Source organism: Arachis ipaensis, chromosome B4 (genome assembly GCF_059453495.1).
Source record: "Arachis ipaensis isolate K30076 ecotype BB chromosome B4, ASM5945349v1, whole genome shotgun sequence".
NCBI lineage: Eukaryota > Viridiplantae > Streptophyta > Magnoliopsida > Fabales > Fabaceae > Arachis > Arachis ipaensis.
The window spans coordinates 9,899,288-9,923,009 of NC_142439.1; the positions used below are offsets into that span (position 1 = coordinate 9,899,288).

General features: G+C 35.3%; 2 protein-coding genes across 5 annotated transcripts; both read left to right on the forward strand.

Moving 5' to 3' along the window:
• The first annotated feature begins 11,359 nt into the window (after nt 1-11,359).
• LOC107638815 (pentatricopeptide repeat-containing protein At1g02060, chloroplastic-like) lies at nt 11,360-17,246 on the forward strand. 4 transcript variants are annotated; one of them, XM_088485854.1, is made up of 6 exons: nt 11,386-12,410; nt 12,552-12,608; nt 14,219-14,359; nt 14,442-16,520; nt 16,680-16,792; nt 16,953-17,246. In XM_088485854.1, the coding sequence occupies exons 3-4, from the start codon at nt 14,226-14,228 to the stop codon at nt 16,513-16,515; spliced, it is 2,208 nt and encodes a 735-aa protein (XP_088341980.1). In that variant the 5' UTR covers nt 11,386-12,410; nt 12,552-12,608; nt 14,219-14,225; the 3' UTR covers nt 16,516-16,520; nt 16,680-16,792; nt 16,953-17,246. The 4 variants fall into 4 exon arrangements, with proteins under 4 accessions (XP_088341977.1, XP_088341980.1, XP_088341979.1 ...); XM_088485851.1 differs by lacking the exon at nt 12,552-12,608 and having other exon boundaries at nt 11,360-11,648; XM_088485853.1 differs by lacking the exon at nt 12,552-12,608 and having other exon boundaries at nt 11,386-11,648; nt 14,442-16,516.
• A 1,043-nt stretch (nt 17,247-18,289) lies between these two features.
• LOC107638819 (uncharacterized) lies at nt 18,290-21,984 on the forward strand. The gene is made up of 2 exons (XM_016342218.3): nt 18,290-18,566; nt 20,434-21,984. The coding sequence occupies exons 1-2, from the start codon at nt 18,290-18,292 to the stop codon at nt 20,715-20,717; spliced, it is 561 nt and encodes a 186-aa protein (XP_016197704.2). The 3' UTR covers nt 20,718-21,984.
• Nucleotides 21,985-23,722: the final 1,738 nt, after the last annotated feature.

Here is a 23,722-nt window from a genome sequence, read left to right on the forward strand (position 1 = left end):
TTTTTTTTTTATTATGTTGTTATTTTTCAATAAAAAAAATCAAAATATAAGAGTTATATCTAATTGAAAAGTTGACTAACAAAAATAAATGTCTTTTGTTATTTGATTAGAAGTTCCAGTATTTGATTGAGCATTAGTCCTTTTATTTGCATTGTCAAGTTTTAATATAGTGATTCAGAGAACAATAATCAAAACCCTTGACATTGCCAATTTGATTCCAACTCTAAATTAAACATTCATCACAAATGCTAGCAAGTAAACAATTGTCACAACCACTAATTTTGACAATAATTCTAAATGTGTGAATAATAATTACAAATACATATAAACAATTATCACAATCACTAATATTGACAAGTTTTAATATTCTAAATCGGTAGACAATTATCACAAATATAAATATAATGAACAATTATGATTGTTATAAATAATAAATTTCAGATACCCACATTGGGTTCTGTACTACAAACATACAACAAAATATAAGTTTGACATAAATATAAATGAGTAGTATTCTAATTTCTATGTTAAATGTTGCTGTTCTTATAACAAAGACGGTACTCGAAAGTCTGAAATGCTTGTAAACTCTATTTCTAAAGAGACGAAAAATTGATAAATTTCATGTTGCAATGTGCTATAAACAGCAAACACAAAACTAATATAAACCATGATGAACATTGTAGATTACAAGTGGGTGACTAATTTAGGGGGTGAAAATAGGTCAGGTAAGGTTAAACTTTGCTTTTAAAAGATCTGGCCTGTCATCTAGTTAATTAGCCTGAATTTTGTTAAAATGTTTGATAATTTTTTTTATAAAAATAAAAATATTATTAAAAAAATTATTTTTGAATAAAAATATTTATATGTAATATGTCATATTTAATATTTATAAGGATTTTTAAATTTTTAAAATATTTAAAATATATAAAAGTATTTATAATAAAATATAATAAATTTAAAAGATTTCATAATTTTGTTGATAATAAAAAAATTATTTATGTATTTAATTATGCGTTAACAGTCTTAGACAAGTCTGATAATCCAATAAAATTAATTAGTGAATCTGAACCTGACTTATAACATATTAAGATTTTTATAAAAATCTGAATCTATGTCTAATTTATAATAGGACAAATTAAATCAGACTAAATATAGATTAAGCTGCCCTAACAGGCCACCTTACCTTTTTTCACCTAGGGGTGAACGCGGATCGGATCGGATCGGATATGGCCAAAATTTCGATCCGATTCGCACTAAAATCATCGAATCGGATCCAATATCCGCAGTTTTTAAGGTTGGATCCGATCCGAAGCGGATCGGATATCGAATATATCCGCAAAACATAAAAATATTTTTAAAAGCTTATTTTTATTAAAAACATATCAATAAAATTCATTTTTTCTATTCTTTTAAATATATTTACGCTTAAAATAATATTAAACATACCTTTCTTAAATAATAAATTAAAATAATACAACATATATGATAATTATTAGTTGAATAAAACATAAAAAAATATTTACTTATTTATTTCTTTATTTTTGCGGATACGCAAATATGCGGATCGGATATGCAGATATCAACACAAAATACGCAATCCAATTCGATTAGTGTGTGGATCTGATTCGAAAACCTTGTAGATCGGATCCATATTCGTAATTTTTGGATCGAATTCGAATAAATATTGCGAATATGCGGATTGAATTTGATCCATAAACACCCCTATTTTCACCCTAGCGGCTATTCGGGTTTGTAGGCTCTTGTTTTTTATTTTGTTTTTGTTTTCCTATATAAATAAAATAATAATAAGAATTCACAAGCAAATAAACTATTCTAACATGTGAGGGAGTGTTTTAAAACTTTTGGAAAGCTAATTTGAAAAGAGACTATTGTCTTTACATATAAAAGTAAATATTTGAAGATTATTTTGTATATTTTAAAAATTAAAAATCTAAAACGTTGGATATTAAAAATTGAGTTTATTTATTAAGTCTTTTAAAAATATATATGTTAAAATTATAAATTAAAATTTTTATTAAAAATACAATTAGTTTAACAGGATATTTGGTTTGCGTTTTTATTTTCTACTTTTATTTTTAGTGTTTTTTATTTTTTGAATTTTATGAAAGAAAAAATAAAAACAATAAAATTTTATTTTTTGTTTTTACTTTTTTTTACAAAACTCAAAAAATAAAAAATATTAAAATAAAAACAAAAAATGAAAATACAAATTATAAAATTAAAGGTATCCTAAGTTTTCAAGAATTTGTTTTGTATGTCTATTAAATAAAAAATTTAAATATTAGAGATGAATTTAGGCGCTTTTTAATTTCAATATGGAGGTAAACATTAGGTTGGACGCGGTTATGGAAAGTGGGGGTGCTTGACCTGTGTGTGGTGTCAGCCAAGCCACAAATCGGACCATACGTTTTCAGGGAGCCTTCTCGGACGGTCCGAGTTGTAGATGGGAAACGGACCATGTGAGTTCTGTCCCTCCATCTACGTGTCGCGCGCAGATCACTCCCCCAGGCAGTGCCCTTATACCCAACATTAACCCATACCCAGCATCCGTTTTCACTTTCATCTTTTCCCCCAAAGAAGAGCCATCCTCCTTCTTCTTCCTTTCTCCATTGAAACTTGGTTTGCATGGTGGAAGTAAGCTGAAAATGCCAAAGAAAAAAAAATGTAGAGACGTAGATCGTCCAGAACTTCATATCATACATTATCTCAGTCATCCAAAATATGTAAGTTTGTTTTGAAATTTTTTTAATATTTTATAATTAAAATTATTATTATTAGAAAGTTAATTATTATTATTGTTGTGAGAACTTGAGTAAGAATGTTTATTATTGATTTTTACGTGAATACATTATACTTTTTTTGGAATTTTTTAAATATTTTATAATTATAACTGTTATTATTAGGAAGTTAATTATTATTATTATTGTTGTTAGAATTGAATCTAGGAATGTAAATGATTATTATTATTTTTACCTAATTATGTTATTTATTTTTTGGATTTTTTTTAGTTTTTTATAATTATAATTATCATTGTTAGAAAGTTAATTATTATTATTGTTATTAGAATTGAATTTAGGAATGTAAATGATTATTATTATTTTTACCTGATTATATTATTTATTTTTTGGAATTTTTTTATTTTTTATAATTATAATTATCATTGTTAGGAAGTTAATTATTATTATTGTTAGAAATTGAATTTAGGAATATAAACAGCATAAATTATTATTTTTTTAAAAAATTTAGAAATATATGTAAAAATAACAGTTTGATTATTTCTAAATGTAGTTAGAATATTTTTTGTAATAATTTTTAAAGTTATAATTTTTAAAGTTATAATTAGTTAATTAAATTTTATAATTAATTTTAGAGATTATGGTGTTAGATATTATAACATTTTTTTTGTGTTACCGTGAATAAATAAACAACTAAGCTAGAATTGTTAATTAAATAGGAGCATTGGTTTAATAAGAATTGGAATTATGTATTAATTGGATTTAGTAAGATAATTTATGATGGTTGTGTGGTTTCAATTAATATGTTGTTGAGTTAGTTATGCAGATTTTTTACTAATGAGAGTTAATAAGTTGGTGGATTAGTACATGGTTACTACTAAATATTGTAATTAGGAAAAAGCTTAGCACGAGTTTGATATTTTAGTTGCTCTAGTAGTAAATTAGAAAATGTTAACGAGTTGATTAATAATAATTTATTATGTTTTTGTAGAGTTTAAGGATGTTGACATGTGATCATCCAGTCCCTCCGGGTCGGTACAATGAAAGGGTGGAGGAGTACTTACGACAAACTGATTTTTATCATGCATCTCAGATTGGGGTAGTCCAATGTCAGAAAGTACTAGTAAATGCTCTAATCGAAAGGTGGCACCCAGACACACATACCTTTCACCTTCTGATCGGTGAATGTGCTGTGACGCTTGAAGATGTGGCAATAATTCTTGGTCTTCCGACGGACGGTCTTCCAGTGACAGGGATGACAATGAGTAGTTTTGAAGCCTTGGAGGCGGACTGTTTACACCAATTTGAAGTTGCACCCAGTAAGTCGGCATGTAGAGGAAGCTGCATAAAACTGACCTGGCTGCGGGATCTAAAAGAAAACTTATAGTTGACTGATGAAAACAGTATACAGAGGTACGTGAAGTGCCACATTATGTTGGTGATCGGAGCGATCTTGTTTGGGGACAAGTCTGGCGCAGGTGTGCATTGGAAGTATCTACCACTGCTTCGTGATTTTGGGAGTATTGGACAGTACAGTTGGGGATCGGCATGCCTAGCACACCTATACAGGGCGTTATGTAGGGCATCTCGTTATGACTGTAAGGAGATTGATGGTCCGCTAACACTTCTGCTTGATTGGGCTTGGATCCGCCTGCCATATCTAGCGCCGCTTCCTAGGGAATCCCGTAGTTTTCCGCTTGCTAACAGGTAATATTATCTTATAGTAACCCCGTATCTTATTATTTAGAGTCCCATTGTGTTAATGAAATAAGTCATATTAGGTGGCGTAACTGGGAGCATGGAGACCGTCGCTATAGATATCTTACGCTTGCTCACTTTAGGAAGGCCTTGGATGATCTTCAGGAAGGCCAGGTGTGTTTTCATTAAAGAAGAATTTGTTTCGGGTTTAGTGTTAGTGTTAATCTTATTGTTATTGTTATTGTTCTTGTCATTGTGATTGTGTAGTGGATTTGTAATCATGTGTTTACTTTATCTTTTCCAGTTTGTGTGGGTTGCTTATGCTCTCGATCGCGTGGATCCGGACATAATTCCTCCAGACATCTACATGCACTCGGTCTGTTGGAGCGCTACGGTGTCGTTGGTCAGTTTTGAATGCATTGAGTGGCATGCAACTGATAGGTATAGGCGACAGTTCGATTTTGTTCAGGGAGTTCCGCATCAGGAACAGAATCTAGACAAGACACACGGAGAAGTCCTTACTGGTCCTAAGAATCTTAACTGGGCCACGGCTACGACTCATTCATTTTGGGTGATGTAGTGGACAAATAGGTATAATCACGTTCTTACTGAGCTTTCCATGCCTTCACAACATCCCTTGGATACTTACAAGTACTGGTACCGAGCAAAATTTGGGGACCGTTTGAACTTGTCCAATCTTATGGTTCAAGAGAATGATGAGGGTAATCAACATATGGATGTTGACAGTCAAGAGCAGGAGCCACAGTCACCTCCACCACCCCCTCCACATCCGAATCCACTTCCACAAGAATAACCTATGTCCTCAAGCCAATATGTACCTCAAACACAGTTTACCACATCGTACCCAATACATCAGCAGCATTCGGATATACCACAGTTTGACACAGGAGATGGAGGTTCTTTTAGCCAGTTGCTTGGTTTCATGTCTGCAGATGCAGGACAATCACAATATGTCTAGCAGCCTGATTACTTTATGGTGGGTAGGTATTCCTTGGATGCGTGGCATTTGTTAGCCACTTCGTCCGGTGCTTCTGGAGGGTTTGTATCTGTTGACTCTAGTAGGAGTGACGGTGGTTGTGAGATTCTTAATAGTCAAAACCCTAATCGTGTTTCAATGGGTCTTATTCAAGAAAATGCTAACACACTTGAACAAGAGACTGATGGGTATATAGTAGATGAACCGGATGACGAAGACGAGGAGGAGGAGGAGGATGAAATAGAGGAGTCCGACGAGGATGAAGAATCCCGTAATCATGGTATTATATTTTATACATTGCTTTACTTGTTTAATGGTTGATTATATTTTGATTCAGTTGACTATATGGTAAACTTGGCTGGTTTGTAGAACTTATTGTTATACTACTATTATCTCTCTTCTGGTTTGATTGCTTTATGTAGTTGTTTAATTAAATTGTATACAGGTAAGGCACGTACTCCAGATGAGGCAGGAAAAGGTTACAATCTCAGGGTTGATCCTCCACGTCATAGTGCTAGTCGGTACACTCCTTTTGTGTTCAAAAAGGCCGCCAAGAAATGCAAGAATCTTGTGAAGGATGTAAAGTGGGCAATGAGAAAGTAGTTGTTGTGTAGTTAACATTTTGTAGAACTTATTGTTATACTAATATTATATTTTGTATTTATCAGTAAACTTCTTTATGTATTACTGTTTCAAGTTCTTTAGGTATTAATTAACTGTTCTATAGTCATAATGTTTCAGATATCATAACATAATGTTTCAAATATCATAATATGGAGGAATGTTTGGATAATACATAAAGTCGCATTTGTCACATGGTAGATTGTCATAGGTTACAAAGTTTAACTTATCACAACGTATGAATCTACTGGGCATCTCTGTTGGCATTTGCACCAGTTGTCTGACGGCATCTACTACGACTGTGTCCCTCAGTCCCACATTGCCTACATCGCCTGGGACGACGTAACATTCGCGTATCCATCTCATTCAAGAAGCGCGTCATCCTGGGCCGACTTTTGGAAATGCGTCTCAGGAACGGATTCGGTACGAATCGAGGCCCATTGTAAGCGGGCCATGTAGTTGGATTCCCCAGTGGCCTAAACCTAGCTCGGTACACCCACCGAACTTGGTCCATCTTATACACATCATGCACATAGGCTTGCCAATCCAGTTGTTGATTTGCACAACATGCAAAGACATGTCGACAAGGAATCCGGTCCACCTGAAACTCTCCACAGTCACATCGTTGTCGACGGAAGTCGACGGCATATTCCAGTCCACTTGGCATCTCACGCACCTCAAAGACCTCATTCTACCAGTCGAAGCAACTGACCTGGATGTTTGCTGATGCTAGCTGGTTTGCATGCAACTTTGAAGTCACGAGCTCAGAAAAAATGCCCAGCATTAATCCATGCTTCTGCCTCGGCTCTTTTTCGGGTGAACAACTTGTTCAGCCTGTAGAATGTTGCCTTGACAAGAGCAATGATGGGGAGATTGCGTGCACCCTTCAACAATGAGTTGATGCACTCCACTAGGTTCATCGTCATGTGGCTCCATCGGTAGCCACCATAAAATGCCAATGCATACTGTTCGCGGGAAATTCGTTTAACCAGTTAGTGTAAGCCTTGCCCCATTCCCGTAAATGCTGGTAACGCACTTCGTACTCGCGTACCGTCCGCGGATAACCTGTACGATAACAAAAAACAATCGTAAAAAAAAATGGATGACAAGCACTTGTTCAAGGTAACTCTGTTAGCAACGAACTTAGAATTACTCAACGTTACCTATATTGACGACCAGTTTTTGTAGGTACGGTGCCTTGAATTTTCTCAGAAAATTCGACTCTATGTGCCTGATGGAAAACATGTGGAAAGCTCTGGGAGGTTCCCAAGCTCCGTTACTGCGTGCCACAGCTACATTGATGGATTCGTATCGGTCGGATATCAGCCCCACACCATCCCTAGTGACAACATGTTGTCGCATGTTACTGAGGAAAAAGTGCCACGCATCAAAAGTCTCTCCCTCCACAATAGCAAATGCAATTGGGACGATATTGTTGTTGCCATCCTATGAAACTGTCACTAACAGACAACCCTTATACTTTTCGTACAAGTGAGTTCCATCCACCTGGACAATTGGCTTACAATGTCTGAATGCTCTAATGCAGGGGTAATAACTCCAAAATACTCGATGCAATACCCGAATATCAGTCACCAAGTCATCGTCTTGATATGCAGGCATAGTCTCGAAATGGACGACAGCTGATGGCTCCTTATGATACATGGCCTCAAACTATATAGGCAATGTTTCGTACGATGCTTTCCAACCTCCGTATATTTTTTCGACTGCCTTTTGCTTAACCAACCATGCTTTCCGATAACTGACGGTGTAGTTGAACTTAGATTGCACTTCTGCAATAACTGATTTTACCTTTAACGAGGGGTAAGCCTCCACCAACGGCTTGATGGCTTCTACAATTGTGATCGAATCCAACTTCCTGAGAAATGGTGGCTCTGGTACAGGTGTGACTACTATTATACCTCCTTCTAATCCAACAGTGCTTCCTGCTGATCATGCTAACCTTGACAAGCCAATCACACCCTGACCCATACTGTGTACACTTGGCATAAAATGTCAACAGCTCCGACTCATACACCCGGTAGTCTACACTTCTTCAGATGGTATACTTTTTCATTGCCTTAATAACAGCTTTTCTGGAACTGAATTCCACCCCAACGGCAAATTCACCGTCTGCGACAATAGGAATTTCTGCGACGAAGGCAGCCGAGCAGAAAATACTTAATAAACAAATGTTTAATAATCGAAACTAGAAGTAAATCAATACTCATAGCATCAATTATGATATAAATAAAATGTACATATGGTCATTATCTCATTCTAAACAAAATAACAACATAAACACAGAATTAAATATTGATTAATAAATACTAATTTTTTTAAACTAAATCACTAACTAACTAACAACATTATTACCTTAAACTTAACTAAATAAACCGATAAACAAATGCTAGTTCATCATCTTTTCACACTTCACTTAACTATTTAGTCCATCGATCAATTTAAATTATTACAAGCTTCTAATCCTATTTATAAATATACGTAACCATGTACCTACACTCATATATTCCGGAAACTCCGGAACATGCATGGCATCCAAATCCAAAACTCGCATGAAAGATGGCTCCTCAAACGGCACTTCGTTTGCGAGTGCATTTGCCACGTCCGTCACATTTGGAGCCATGGTGCCGTCACCTTGATCTTCATCACCGTCTGGACCAACAACTTCGTAATTGCTTTCGAATTCTTCTTCACTGTCACTATTGTAATCTTCGCGTACAATATTCCGGTCGGCCTCAAATTGTTCGAACTCAACGTACAACTCGATGAACGAGACTTGAGCACGACTTTCAATATACATTGAAAACATCTCTTGCAAACTAGCTTCGTCCATTACATATTTGACTTCAAATTTGACGAATCCACCAAACACCGATATGGGATATCTGTATAAAATACAAGATATTTTTCTTGGCATCTCAGAATCTATCTCCTCATAGATCACACTTTTGAGCTATTCAAATGAGATTGTGAAGGGAATAACAACATCTAACGAATTTTCACAAATGAATTTTACTCCTTCAGATGTTTGTAACAAAATTTGACCAAAATAATACACTTTTAAAAGAACTCTGTCATCCATTTCTCTCACTCCACTAAATAACAACAGAAACTACACTACCAAATTTTTAGGCTACATACCAAGACGGAGAAAAACAAAAATGGAGAAATCAGAGGAAGAGGAAGAGGAAGAAGCGAGCAAGATGAAGAAGAAGACGATATCTGAGATTTGAGACTCTTCTACGAGTTGAACACTTTTTATATATACAATACCCTTATATCAGACCCAACGATTAGGGAGAGCTGATTCAAATTAATGTTAAAAAATTAAACTCGGGCCGTGCGACTTCATTCTAGTATTTATACAAAAATTTATATATACATACAAAATCCACAGTCCGATTTGCATGCTGTGAAATTCAAATTTCAGCAATTGCCAAATCAGACCCTCCGAATTGTTCACAGGTTTTTCTAAAACAAGCAATTCGGACCATGCGATTTCTATCCCCTGTCAATATAATAAAGTTGTCCCACCATTTGATCTAGCACACTCTATTTTCATATCCCCGCACATCACCCTCATGGTTCTATAACGAAAAAATTGAGCCTGAATTTAGATAATTATTCAAAGAGGTAATGACCAAATTAGTACCCGAAAGATTCAAACGCTGACATTTTGGTACCTGACTTTTGTTATTGACAAAATAGTCTCTAAAAAATTTTAAAATTTGACAAACGTATCCCCGAACTCGCCGGAGCAAATCTCCGGCAAACACAATGCTGACATGGCCACCGTATTTTGGTGACATGGCAAACCACCCCTCAAACCCTAAGTTCTCCCTCCCCAACACAGACTCCCCCTCCATCTCCCTCCCCATCGCAGCCCTCCCCTACCCAACGTAGCCCCCCTCCCCTCCTCCTCCATCCCCATCGCAGCCCCCAACACACTCTTCCCTTCCCTTTCCCTCCCCATCGCAGCCCTCCCCTCCCCAACGTAGCCCCCTCCCCTCCCCCTCCATCCTCATCGCAGCCCCCAACACACTCTTCCCTTCCCTTTCTCTCCCCATCGCAGCCCCCTTCCCTTTCCCTCTTCATCGCTACCCCCTTCCCTCTCCCTCCCATCGCAGATCATATAAAGGCACAGATAGAAGCATGCACAACAGAACACAATATCACAATTCAAATTACAATCTACCAATACCATTTGTATTTCTTTCCAAATGTATTACAATATTCCATCAATTACATTAAAAAAAAAAGAAGAAAAAGAAAAAATCCACCTACAAACCCCCCAAATTTCTTACCAAGATGATCATGTAAAACACTTTTATCAATTCCTTGGTGATGGTAACTTTTGCAAACAGTAAAAAACATTCTGCACCAACAATCCCACCAAATTCACAATAACCAACACACCCACAATAACCATGAAAAACTACATAAACCAGTTCTGTGTATCAATTGCTATAATAAACAAAACCAAGAAAATCACGAAGACAGTTACAGATGAACATCAAAAGTGTGACCCAGAGGTAAGTGATGAACAAACGCTTGAAGATTTTGGGGATTGCAGAGATGGTGGAGGAAAAGGAGACAGCTTTATTGGTGTAGAGGGAAGTGACGGTAAAGATGGCGGCGGCGGTGGAGAGGAGAGAGAAGGCGAAGAGGAAGAAAAGGTAACAGATATCTGGGATGTTCAGGAATTGTAGCTTCTTCTTCTTCTTCTTCTTCTTCTTCTTCTTCAAATTCTCGTCCTGTTCTTCTCTGATTTGAGAGAGAGAATCGAAAATTTTGCTTTGTAGTTTCTTGGAAAAGATGGAATTTTGAGATATTAGATTGTTGTTCTTTTTTATTGCAGAGATGAGATGAGATGAGATGAGATGAGATGATATGAGAGGGAGGGAGAGGAAAGGGGCTGCGCTGGAGAGGGAAAGGGAAAGGGAAAGGGAAAGGGAAAGGGGGCTACGACGAGGGAGGGGGAGGGATTAGGGTTTGGAATAATATTTTTAATTATAAATTCCAACTCAAAATAAATTTCTCTTGTCAGCAAAAACCGATAAACACGTAAGCTTCTTACTCGCCGGAGCTATGGTCCTGCAAGCATCAGGACACGCTTGGCAAATTTTTAAAACATTCAGGTACTATTTTGTCAATAACAATAGTCAGGTACTAAAATGTCAGCGTTTGAATCTGTCGAGTACTGATTTGGTCATTACCTCTTATTCAAAAAGAAAAATCAATAAAAACGATGCCGTTTCGAAGTTAAAAAGAAAAAGAAAGGTAAAGAACCAAATCGATCCGGTGACCCACACCCACCCACCTAAGCTGCAGTAAGCTGCAGCAGCCAGCCTACCTTCCTCCCTCTGGTCTCCGTCTGCCAGCTCCACCAGCGTCGCAGTTGCCGGCGTTGTTGCAGCCGGTGTCGCTGATCCGTTCTCACCTCTCATGCGTTGCTACTTGCTACCGCCACAGTGCTACTCCGTCTCTGTCGGTACCCAAATCGCCGTTACTGCGTCCTTAATTGCTTCTCCGGTCTCCGCCGAGTGACGTCGTCGACGGTAAGCGCTTCTCCCCTCTCACTTCGTCGCTGCTTTCTTCCCAGGTTTTTTTCACCTTTTTTATGATTTAATTTATTTTGCATTTTTAAATTATATGTTAAACTCAAATAAATATTATTCATGGACAAATATCTAAAATAAAATTAATAATAACATTAGTAAATGATTTTGTTCATGGTTGATTGTTGGTTGTTGTTCTTTGTTAGTTGCTACTAAATGAGTCTGTGTCTCAAAGTTTCTCTGTTTTTCCTTCTTTTCTGTTGCTGCGTTCATTTTCGTGACGAAGTGTTTGGTATTCTACTCGTCACTCATTGGTCAGTGTTTTAATCTCATTGCACTTGATGACGTAACACAGTTTTCATTGCGGTTCTGTTGAATGATCCTATAATGCGTTCTTGTTAAACTGTTAAAGCATCAAAGTTATTAACAGTGATCAACAATAACATTCACAAGTTGTGTGTAATTGTTTCATTTGAAGGTGGAACCTTATGAATTTGGGCTGGACTTAGCATTTACGCTATGATTCATGTGCATTTTAATTTTTCTTTTAGTTATGAACTTCTTAAGTACAATTTGGTATTTACTCTAAATAAAAACAAGCTTATTGCTTTAATAAGGAAATGTAACGCTTTATTCTCCAAATGATAAGCCTCCTAAAACCCAAGAAAGATTACGAAAGCAGCAACAAATTTGTTGATTTCTTCTCTGGGATCTTCACCTATCTCTTCTCTGTTCATTTCTGGATATCTCTTTTCTTTCATGGTAATCCCACCGCAACCCCTTCCTTTTTATTTATGTCATTTGCTGCTGTTTCTTTTGTTGTTGGCTGGTTTGTGTTCATCTCCATTTTGAATTAGTTCTAGTTGTGTCTTCATCGATCTTGTTTGTTGCAATTTTTGTCAGTGGAATTGCTGGTTGGTGCTCCTATGTATTGTATTTGTCTCTTCTATCATGTTGAAGGTGATATTTCCTCACTTATCATATAAAATTTTGGTTGTTACATCACAATATTTGGATTTGCTGACAGAAATTTATGTATTATCCATGGATAATCTTGATTATTAGGTTATCATATGAAACGCTACTTACTGAGCTAAACTATATTTAAATCTGTTTTGCTCCGCTCTTTGGGTATGGAATAAGTTAAAAAAAAAAAAAGGTGTGTCTGTGGTTTTTTTTTTTTGCTAATGAGAACTCTTGCCCCCTTATGGCACTTGTTAAGGAGTGCAAAAAATTTTAATTGAAAATGTAAACCTAAGGTGGTGTTTGGTTTGAGGGTTTTCAATTTTCATTTTCACTTAAAATGAAAACTAGAGATGAAAACATGTTTGTTTGATTTTAATAAAAATTGTTTCTATGAAAATGTTTTTAAAATAAGGTGAAAACAAGGAAATGCTGATTCTCTGTTTTCACAATTTTCATCTGGAAAGTGGTTGCACATATGTAATTATGAAGTGCCTTTCTTCGATTCTCATCACGCCAAAGATAAAAGGCACGTATTTTTTTTTTTTTCTAAATGTGGCCTCCCTCCTCTCCATCTTCTCGGCTCTTCTTTAACTGCTTCGTGCTGCCTCTGGTCACTATTCTCTTGGTAAAACTTTTTTTTTCTGAAAAAAAAAAATGAAACATTCTTTTTTTTTTTATGCGTTTCTGTTTTCAAATTGCCATTTTGGAGATTTTGGTTTCTACCAATTTTTTTTAGCATTGTGTTGATTTTTGTTAAGAAGCTAGGTTTTGTTTTACTTCCATTGCCATTTGCTAATAGTTACATGTAACATTGTTGATATCTCTTTCTTTTGTTGCATCTCATATTTAATAGTAGTTGATATTTATTAGCATAAGATGGGGGAAAATCTGAAACTGAAGATAGCAAAAAATGGTCCAATAAAAATACAAAGGCTTTTATTGGCATACTGTATGAGCCAGTGAAGAATGTAGCTAGGCTAAAGGGAAAGTATAATCTACAATTGTGTTTTGGTTATTTTATTAGTAAATTAGCTTAGAAAATTGCTTGTATTTTTTGTGTCAAAGTTCTAGTTTATTTGTTAATTGTATTTATACTTGCAAAAGAACTACATGAAGTTTAAGAAGAATGAAATGGATTTATGCATGACTGTGACATTTTAAGAAGAATGAATTTATACATGACTCTGACATTTTAAGAAGAATGAAGTTTTAATGACCATGACATTATGCATGACTATTTAATTTGTTCATATAATATTATTTTAAAGATTTTTAATATATTGAAAATAATCAAACCAAACATGTTTTCAGTGTTTTTATTTTTTTGAAATTTGAAAACAATGATCAAAACAAATATATTTTCTAAAATCTGAAAATTTGAAAGCAAAAACAATTTTTAGAAAATGAAAATTGAAAATGAAAACAGAAAACATTTCCTCCAACTAAACACCAAGTTTTCAATGCATTGAATACTTTGGAAGCATCAAAATTACCATTTAGCAAAGTAAAAAAAAAAAGGAAACATACTTATGCTTCAATCGTTCAAAGTTCAATAGTTTGGATTTAGTTTCATTGCACATTATGATTGTCTTGTGTTGTTACAGCAAAAAAATGAGAAGTGGTCTGAGATGGGCTACAGCTGAGGATTTAAACAGTGGCCCTCAGAGTCTCTTATCACAAGTATTTACCAAGGAGCGTTTCATTCCAATCTCCAACTTCAGCTCTAATCCCTGTGCTGTTCTCAGGTGCTGTTCCCAAGACAATTTTTTTAAACTACTTTTGTGTGTCCCTGTTTTTGTTCATATTCTCATAATCTATTTAATTCAGGAAGTTATGGTCTGAGAAGACAGATAATCATACTAGGGTTCAAGAGCTCCACCAAAATGAGAAACCCAGATCAAGGAATTCGTGTAAAAGAGCCAAAGACATGGCTAATCTCATCAATTACAAACCTTGGTCAAATCAGTTGCTGTCTTCATTCACTACCCTTCTTTCCAAAACCAATGTGCTTCAGACTTTACGCCATATCAAGGAACCTTCCAAGGCCTTTCAGTTCTTCAAGTGGGCACATGAAATGGGTTTCCCGCACAATGCTCAATCCTACTTCATGATGTTGGAAATCCTTGGTCGTCAGAGGAATCTCAATGTTGCTAGGAATTTTCTGTTTTCCATTGAGAAAAAGTCCAATGGAGAAGTCAAGCTTGAGGATAGGTTCTTCAATAGCTTAATTAGAAGTTATGGTGAAGCCGGCCTCTTCAAAGAATCCATTAAGCTTTTTGAGACTATGAAATCAATTGGTGTATCACCATCTGTGGTCACATTCAACAGTGTTTTGTCTATATTGCTAAGGCGGGGCCGGACCAATATGGCAAGAGCTGTGTACGATGAAATGCTTGGGACATACGGTGTCACTCCAGATGTGTACACATACAATATTTTGATCAGAGGGTTTTGCAAGAATTCCTACATTGAAGAAGGGTTTTGGTTCTTTAAAGAGATGACGAGCTTTGATTGCGATCCGGATGTTGTTACATATAATACACTCGTTGATGGCTTGTGTAAAGCAGGGAAGGTTAGTATAGCGCATAACTTAGTGAATGGTATGAACAAGAAATGCAAAGATTTGAATTCTGATATTGTGACTTACACAACTTTGATTAGAGGGTATTGTATGAAACAACAAGTAGATAAAGCATTGTTTCTTCTTGAAGAGATGACTAGTAGGGGGCTAAAGCCAAATGTAATTACGTACAATACTCTGATAAAAGGATTATGTGAGGGACAAAAGTTGGACAAGGTAAAGGATATTTTGGGCCAAATGATGGGAGATGGGACTTTCGTACCAGATACATATACCTTCAATATATTAATTCATGCACATTGTTCTTCAGGAAACCTGGATGAAGCATTTAAGGTGTTTGAAAACATGAAAAACCTTCAAGTCCCAGCAGATTCAGCCTCGTACAGTGTTCTGATTCGGAGTTTGTGTCAGAGAGGTGACTATGATGCAGCAGAGAAGCTGTTTGATGAATTATATGAGAATGAAACCTTGTTAAGTAATTATGGTTCCAAGCCAATTGCTGCCTCATATAGTCCTATTTTTCAATATTTGTGTGAACATGGGAAATCTAAGAAGGCTGAGAAGGTACTTAGACAGCTAATGAAAAGGGGAACACAAGATCACCTATCATATAAGACCGTGATTATGGGGCACTGTAAAGAAGGCGCATATGAAAATGGTTATGGGATTTTGGTATGGATGCTAAGAAGAGATTTTGTTCCTGATTTTGAGATATATGATTGTTTGATTGATGGTTTTCTTCGGAAGGATAAGCCTCTTCTTGCAAAGGAGACTCTAGAGAAAATGCTAAAGAGCTCATATAAACCTAAAACATCTACCTTGCATTCTATATTGGCAAGAATTTTGGAAAAAGGTTGTGTTCATGAGTCTACCTCCCTTATTGTCATGATGCTGGAGAGAAATATTAGACAAAATATAAACCTGTCAACTGAGAATTTACTGCTCCTTTTTGGCTCTGGACTGCGAGATAAAGCATTTCAGATTATTGAGTTGCACTATAAGAATGGATACCGTGTTAAAATAGAAGAAGTGGTTCAATTCCTTTGCCAAAGAGGAAAGCTACCAGAAGCATGCAAGATGTTGTTGTTTAGTATGGAACATCATAGAAATATTGATATTGACTTGTGTAATTCAGTTATTGCGGCCCTTTGTAAAATTAACAAGGTTTCAGAAGCATTTAATTTATGCTATGAATTAGCAGAGAAAGGTTTACATCAGGAACTGACATGCCTAAATGATCTGATAGCAGCTCTAGAGGCAGGAGGGAGATTAAAGGAAGCTGCATTTATATCGAAGAGAATGCCGAGAGTCCAGACCTAAAGCAAGTTAAATTCACTTCTTTTTCAGTCTTTTGTTCTCATCTGTTCCATTTTGATCATATATTGATAGCATAATAAGCTTCTGATGCTGCATAGTTATCTCTGTTTCATCTTTAGAATATTTTTGTTATTACACAAACAAAATTGATCTAAAACATTTGACAGATAAGGTGCTAGGGACAGTTATTTTGTGGATGGTAGTTTCTGAGTGAATGTAGATCGGAGAAGCTTTTGCGCAGAAGCAGATAAGCCCAGTGTCCAATAGATCAATTGTAATGGCAAGTAACATTATACTTTACGCATTATTCTGTTTCTTTTTCTTGATTAACCTGTTCATGTTAATTGTTGTAATCAAGCCAAGTTTGTGGCAGATATTAAAGTTTTAAAACATATCCACTTTGTTGAAAACTTACTCCATTTCCCCTGTTGTGTTTACAGGTCTTCTAAAGTACATAGTGGTAGGACCTTTTTCTTTGTGAGAAGAAGCCATGTCTGCCCGTTTCTGCTGAAAGCCGAAAGGGTTTAGGTGATATTCTCTTCAACATTGAAGTAGAACAAGATGTACTTATTTCCCATAATTTGGTGAAGTTAACTGGTATTCCAGCAGGAATAAGACCTGTACACATAAACCTAAGAAAGGACTTGAGATTTAATTTTTTGTAAGTATGACTTGTATATAATAGAAAGTAACTACATTTTTTGATCTATATAATTGACCCCTTTTCTAACTAAGGATGAGTTGGTCTTCAAATTGATCAAAATAGAAAATTGAACATTATTGGTTGTTAAGGTTAGTTCAGGTTTAGTTGCTGATTTCAGGGCTTCATGCTCTAGTAGTAGTAGTAGTAGATCCATATTATACAGGTAATCTCCGTTAACGATCGCACAATCTATCATTTGGACACCTATATTGATGATAAAATTTTTCATCGTAAACGTGTTATTAATATACTAAGAAGGCCAACGAAACTTTTTTTTTTAAGCTGGTTTATTTGTTGGTATTTTTGTTTTAATCTTTAACTCCTTAATTTGGAAACAGGCAAAAGTATTAGAGCAAATTATAATGGTGTAATATATAGCGTAGTGTACACTTTCAATCGATTGAATTTTGAAAAAAAAGCATATAGTACGAAATTTAATCGATTGATATTGAATTTTGGAAAAATCCATATTGTCGTGCGAAATTCATTCGATTGGATTGGTTGTACTTTCAATCGATTAAATTACCAACAAATACAATTTTTTTAATCGATTAAATTTTGGAAAAACCCAATACGAAATTCATTTGATTGGTTGTACTTCTAATCGATTGAATTACCAACAAACATGATTTAGGACTTTTAACTTTTACGAAAGTAACGAAGGGATAAAAAACTCATTGATTCGCATTGTCAAAATATGTATGAAGGTCACGATAAGATTTATTTCGTTGTTGTTTTTATTTTTAATTATTAATAAACATGATAGATAAATAATAAAATAATAATTTATAAAATAAAAAATATATTTTATAATTAAATAATATATAAAAAATTAATTTGTAATTAAAATTAAATAAGAACTATTTAGTAATTATAAAAAAATTTAAAAAATATATTTTGCATAGTTATCAAATCTTACTCGATTCAATCAGTTCGACCGAAAATTCGGTTATTTGATCGGGTCGAGCCACTTGCCACTCGTCAAACCGGACAAGCATTGGACCTTGTGGAAACCGGTTCAACCCATCCGGTTCATTTAACCCGGTTCATTGGTCCCCCCGGGTTCTCCGTTGAATGAAACCCAAATCTAAATGGAACCCCCCAACCCCCAGCCTCGTCTCTCCCCTCACCTCGTCAGTCGTCACTCTCAGTCTCTCACGGCCTCATCACCTCATCACTCTCTTGGTCTCGCACTCATCTGAGACTGAAGGTCGTCGTCGCGGTCTCGTGCCCCTGCGTTCGCTTCGTCGGCGGCAGAAGCAGACGGAACCAATCAAGCAGCATCTGCTCCTTTGGGTGGTGGTTGTGGTCGTCTTCTTGTTTCGTCGCCGTCTCGGAACCAGTCAACCAGGTGAGCTCCCTTTGAGTTTTCGACCCTGTTCTTTCACTAGTTCAGTGTCAATTTCGGTGAAATTAGAATTGTTGTTAAACCTGAGCAAATTTTAATTAGAGTTGTTGTTGAATCTGTTGGTTGTTGCTGTTGTATTTGGTTTTTTAGAATTGTTGCTGAACCTGAGCAAATTTTTTTGTTGCTGGATAACAGAGTTGAATACTTGAATAGTTGAATTTGTCGTTGAATTTGCCGGATAATAGAGGAAATATACTATGCAGAATCCTTGGTGGATTCTATTGCAGGTGAAAGCTTTTTCAGGCCTGAATATAAACAAAACTCTGAATTCTGTGGGAGTTCTGTGATTACATCTTGCACTTCATTATTAAACATTGTTATAGTGTAAAATTTCGAATTAAGCAACTTGGGAAAATTGCATTTTGAGCCTGCAACTCAGTTGGATCTAATAGGCATTCTCAAACTTAAAATTAGAAGGATGTTTAAATGAATTGTTTCAAGTCCTTTGTTGATATCCATAGTAAGACCAATTTCGCCTACATTTGATGGGTTGTGTTGCTTTAAAAACATTTGAATGTTTCATTTTAGAATGACAAATATACTCAAAATGTTGTATGAGAAAAGCTCACCGTTCATTTATGCAAAATGTACCTCAAGTCCTCAACTTGAATACATATATTCTACCAAGAAGCTTTGCTTTGCTTTTATTTTTATAATTTTATAATTTTATTTAATTATGACCGGGTCAACTGGGTGAACTATTGACTCCCCGGTTGAACCAATGACCTGGTCGTATAACTGGTTTGATTACCGGTTCGGTTCTGATAACTATGATATTTTATTACTGTGACCATTTAATAGTTCAAACAATTATGGTACCGTCGAATCCTTTACCTTGTTTCATTTGGTGGTGGAACTTTATGAATTTGGGGTGGATTTAGTATTTACGCTATGATTTATGTGCATTTTGATTTTTCTTTTAGTTATGAACTTGTTAAGTACAATTTGGTATTTACTCTCAATAAAAACAAGCGTATTACTTTAATAAGGGAAACGATCGCTTTATTCTCCAAATGATAAGCCTCTTAAAACCCAAAGAAATATTACGAATTTGTAGATTTCTTCTCTGGCGCTCTCTGGATATCTCCTTCCTTTCATGGTTAGTGAATCCCACGCTCTCGAGGAGCATCCCCCTCCTTTTTATTTATGTCATTTGCTACTATTTTTTGTTGTTGTTGTTTGGTTTGTGTTCATCTCCATTTTGAATTAGTTCTAGTTGTGTCTTCATCGATTTTGTTTGCTGCAATTTTTGTGTGTGGAATTGCTGGTTGGTGCTCCTATGTATTGTATTTGTGTCTTCTATTATGTTGAAGATGATATTTCCTCGCTTATCATATAAAATTTTGGTTGTTACATCACAATATTTGGATTTGCTGACAGGAATTTATGTATTCTCATGGATAATCTTGATTATTCGGTTATCATATGAAACACTAATTACTGCAGTTAGACTATATATATAACAGCTGTTTTTCTAAAGGGTGCTTGACTTTCTTTTATGCCTAAGTATTTGAATCTGATTTGCTCCACTGTTTAATATTTTGGGTATGGAATAAGTTAAAAAAAAAAAGTGTGTGTGAGGTTTTTTTTGGGTTGGGGGGTTGCTAATGAGAACTCTTGCCGCACTTGTTAAGGAGTGGAAAAAATAATGCAAACCTAAGTTTTCAATGCATTGAATACTTTGGAAGCATTAAAATTACCATTTAGCAAAGTAAAAAAAAAAGGAAACATACTTACGCTTCAATCGTACAAAGTTCAATAGTTTGGATTTAGTTTCATTGCTCATTATGGTTGTCTTGTGTTGTTACAGCAAAAAAAATGAGAAGTGGTCTGATATGGGCTACAGCTGAGGATTTAGCTAAGAACAGAGGGCGAGTCCTGTCACTATACCGTCAGATATTGCGAAGCCTTAACTCGCCGAAGTTGCCACTCACATTTGCAGCTAGATTAGCGAAGAAAGCAGAGGTTCGTGCAATGTTCTGGGTAGGTTCGGACGAGCGCTCATTGCACAATATTGCTGACCTCATTGATGCCGCAGAGTACTCTCTTTCCTTTCTCAAGAAAGGCGAGCTTCCTCCTCGCTACATCACCTAATTATTTTTTTTTTTCTTTTTTGCAATTTATTTGTTATGCATTTGTTATTGTGCAAAGTAGTTGGGAACTAAAAAGGATATATTGCTCAATGATCATGTGATAGTTAATTAAGAATTTCCTAGTCCCTGTCATGGCTAAGAATTCTAGGCTGGCCCTTGAGTTGGAGGACTATTATTCTGTTGATTGCAGTTTCAAAGTCAATCTAGCAAAGCCAAGTTAGCTTAAGCTTTTCTCTCTTTTCTGGGGGTGCAAAGTGTATTTTCACGGTGACAACTACTATAAGCAATATATAAACCACCAAATATAGCTTACTGGCTACGCTCTAAATGTCTAATAATAGGTACAAATGTGTCTTATTATCTGACATTTTTGTTGTTGGAGAAGGATTTGGATTTGCACTTAACTGAATTGTTGACTATCTACTTGAAAACAATTCTCTCAATTGCTGAGGTAGTAGTATTCACAATTGTCTACTTAGTGGGGATGTGGATTTAGAGGTTGGATCATCTTTTTCATTTGCTAGGGGCCCTTAACTGAACAAGAAACAAAGCATGGCCAGCAAGTAGGTTGTTTTTATCTCCAAGGACTATGAAGGTGCAGGTGCACCTATGATTTAACATATCCTCAAACAATGATAAACCAGGTAGTAGGTTTTATCCATCATTCAAATCATGGTAATTATGGAAAGTGGATAATCTTCACAGTGAGGCTTTGATCAGTTCAAACAAACTTGTGCCTGAGACTTTCTAGAGTCCCCATGACACCGGTGTCTAGAGTGATGAATCAACGTTGTAAATAGGGGGTTTGCTGCCATGGCTGGATCTATAGGAAACATTTTCAACTGGAACATGCAGAAGATAGACAGGGAGTTTCAATTAGTAGTTGTATGCTTCTAGTTTTAGTTGCTGCATACTGCTCTGTTTTGTGTTGCTGTCAACCTTATTACGTCTGCTCTGGCTCTTTTTATGTAGTGTATTTATTTTTTGGCACATTATTCCTAGATTGTTCATTGAGTATGTTATCTCACAAACACGCTTCCTTTCCCTTCCCCGTAGTCCTTGGTGACAAAAACTTGACCTACTTGCTGGCCATGCTTTGTTTGTTTGTTCTGTTAAGGGCCTAGCAAAAAGGCATAATAGGGACCCTCATGCATGACAATGTAATCAAGATAAAAGTCACCCTGCATTACTTTGTAAATGGCCACCAATTGCACCTTTTATGTGCAAAGAAATCTGAGACCTTTAGCACTTGATTGTTATCCTATTTATTGTGAATCCCTCCTCTGCTTTTTTTCCCCTACTATAAGCAAATCATTTCGGTTGTGAAAATTAAATATGCATTTGGTTTGCGTTTTTATTTTTTGTTTTTTATTTTTAATATTTTCTGTTTTTAGGATCTGTGAAGGAAAAAAACTGTAAAACAATAAATTCTAAAAAAAAAAATACGAAAATGAAAGCACAAACTAAACACAACCTTAAATTTCTTCGATAGTTATCTTTCCAACACGATCGAATTCACTTTGCTTCAACAAGTTAAAAGATACTATAAGAAAGTGAAGAGGGGCCTGCTGCCCTTACTAGTCTAGCTAGGAATTATTTTTGAAAGTAAGGGACTACTAATCAATTACTGTTGTTCCTTCTTACCAGCACCAATTAGTTTTTTCTTGTCAAACTTTTCTCTTAATATAAAAGTATACTAGATTTAGTAGATTAGAACAACCTTTTGGATTGGAAAAGTACTTACGTTAAATTTCCACCGTTATATGTTTTGAATATTTACTATTGATATATATAAAATTTCAATTACCACTATTTTTCTTTTTTCCCCTTCTCATCTTTTTTTCTCTCATCAATGGCCGTGAACTGTGTAAGATCTCCTTTCTTTTTCTTTCTTTCTTTCTTTTTCTTTTTTATTATTTTCCAATGAACCGTTTCTCTATTTCCTTGGGCAATATCAGATTTTCCAAAAGTCAAAATCATGTTCCCCATCAGCATAGTTATCCCTTCATGCCGCCCAACCTCTATAAGAACGAGCATGAAAATAAAGTACATTGAGAAATTATGATTTGACAGGGTCATGATTATATATACTACAAATTGTCTTCATTTTGTTGGTTAATACTCCATTGATGCGTTTAGGATCCTTAGTTAAGCGTCACAAAGCTTCTTTACCAAGAAAAAAAAAAACTTCTTTATTGACTGCTTAGATCTAAGGTTGAATATATATTACATAAAATGCTTTGCTTCTATTTTAACCCTTTACAAATCGAAGCTAGGAAGAGGATAAAGAAATAGGATGATTTCCTTTAACACAAAGAAAATTACTATTGAATAGATTAAATTTTTATTACTAAATTTACCCTTGATCATGGTTAAAACTAAGAAACTCTCTTAATAATGCCTTCTAAGTGTAAGTCGTTTAGCACTATACTTTTAAGTTTTAACATTTGTTGGTATTTCTTTGACTAACTTATTAACTACTCTCTTTGAATGCTACTATCATTTGAAAGACAATGCTAATTATGTGACATAAACTCTGCACCGATTAATCCCTCGTTTCTAACAAAAATTTACCAAAAGTAAGAGATACCAAAGGTGCAAAGTATATATTTTGGGGACAAAAAAATTGATGACATCTTCCCAAAATGGGCCCCCTTTGCTTTGAATTTGGTATTTGCTCTTTCTGTTTTCCAACTTTTGTTTTTCTGAAATGTATCAAATCAAAACAACCGAAAGAAAAAAATAAAGCTGTGCTTTTTCTCTCAAACGGTCTTGAACATTGCCCTTCTTTTATTTGAGTCTTGACCATCAAATTGCCACTTTGTATGCTTACATGATAATGAAGAGGTGCTCCATTTCCACATCAACTTGATCCCATTTCCCTTGACCTCATAAATTACTCCCAATCACTTTGTCCTGCACCAAGGCTTCTTAACAAGAAAAATATTATGCTATATAATGAGTGTAAGACACTAAATTGATCCACATCTTATTTATTATTAAATT

Excerpts from the sequence above, each read along its gene's own strand:
- LOC107638815 (XM_088485851.1), top strand. The coding sequence starts at position 14,226 with ATGAGAAGTGGTCTGAGATGGGCTACAGCTGAGGATTTAAACAGTGGC. Across the intron at positions 14,360-14,441 it reads AATCCCTGTGCTGTTCTCAG|GAAGTTATGGTCTGAGAAGA; the intron begins GTGCTGTTCCCA and ends TATTTAATTCAG.
- LOC107638819 (XM_016342218.3), top strand. The coding sequence starts at position 18,290 with ATGAAACCCAAATCTAAATGGAACCCCCCAACCCCCAGCCTCGTCTCT. Across the intron at positions 18,567-20,433 it reads TCTCGGAACCAGTCAACCAG|CAAAAAAAATGAGAAGTGGT; the intron begins GTGAGCTCCCTT and ends GTGTTGTTACAG.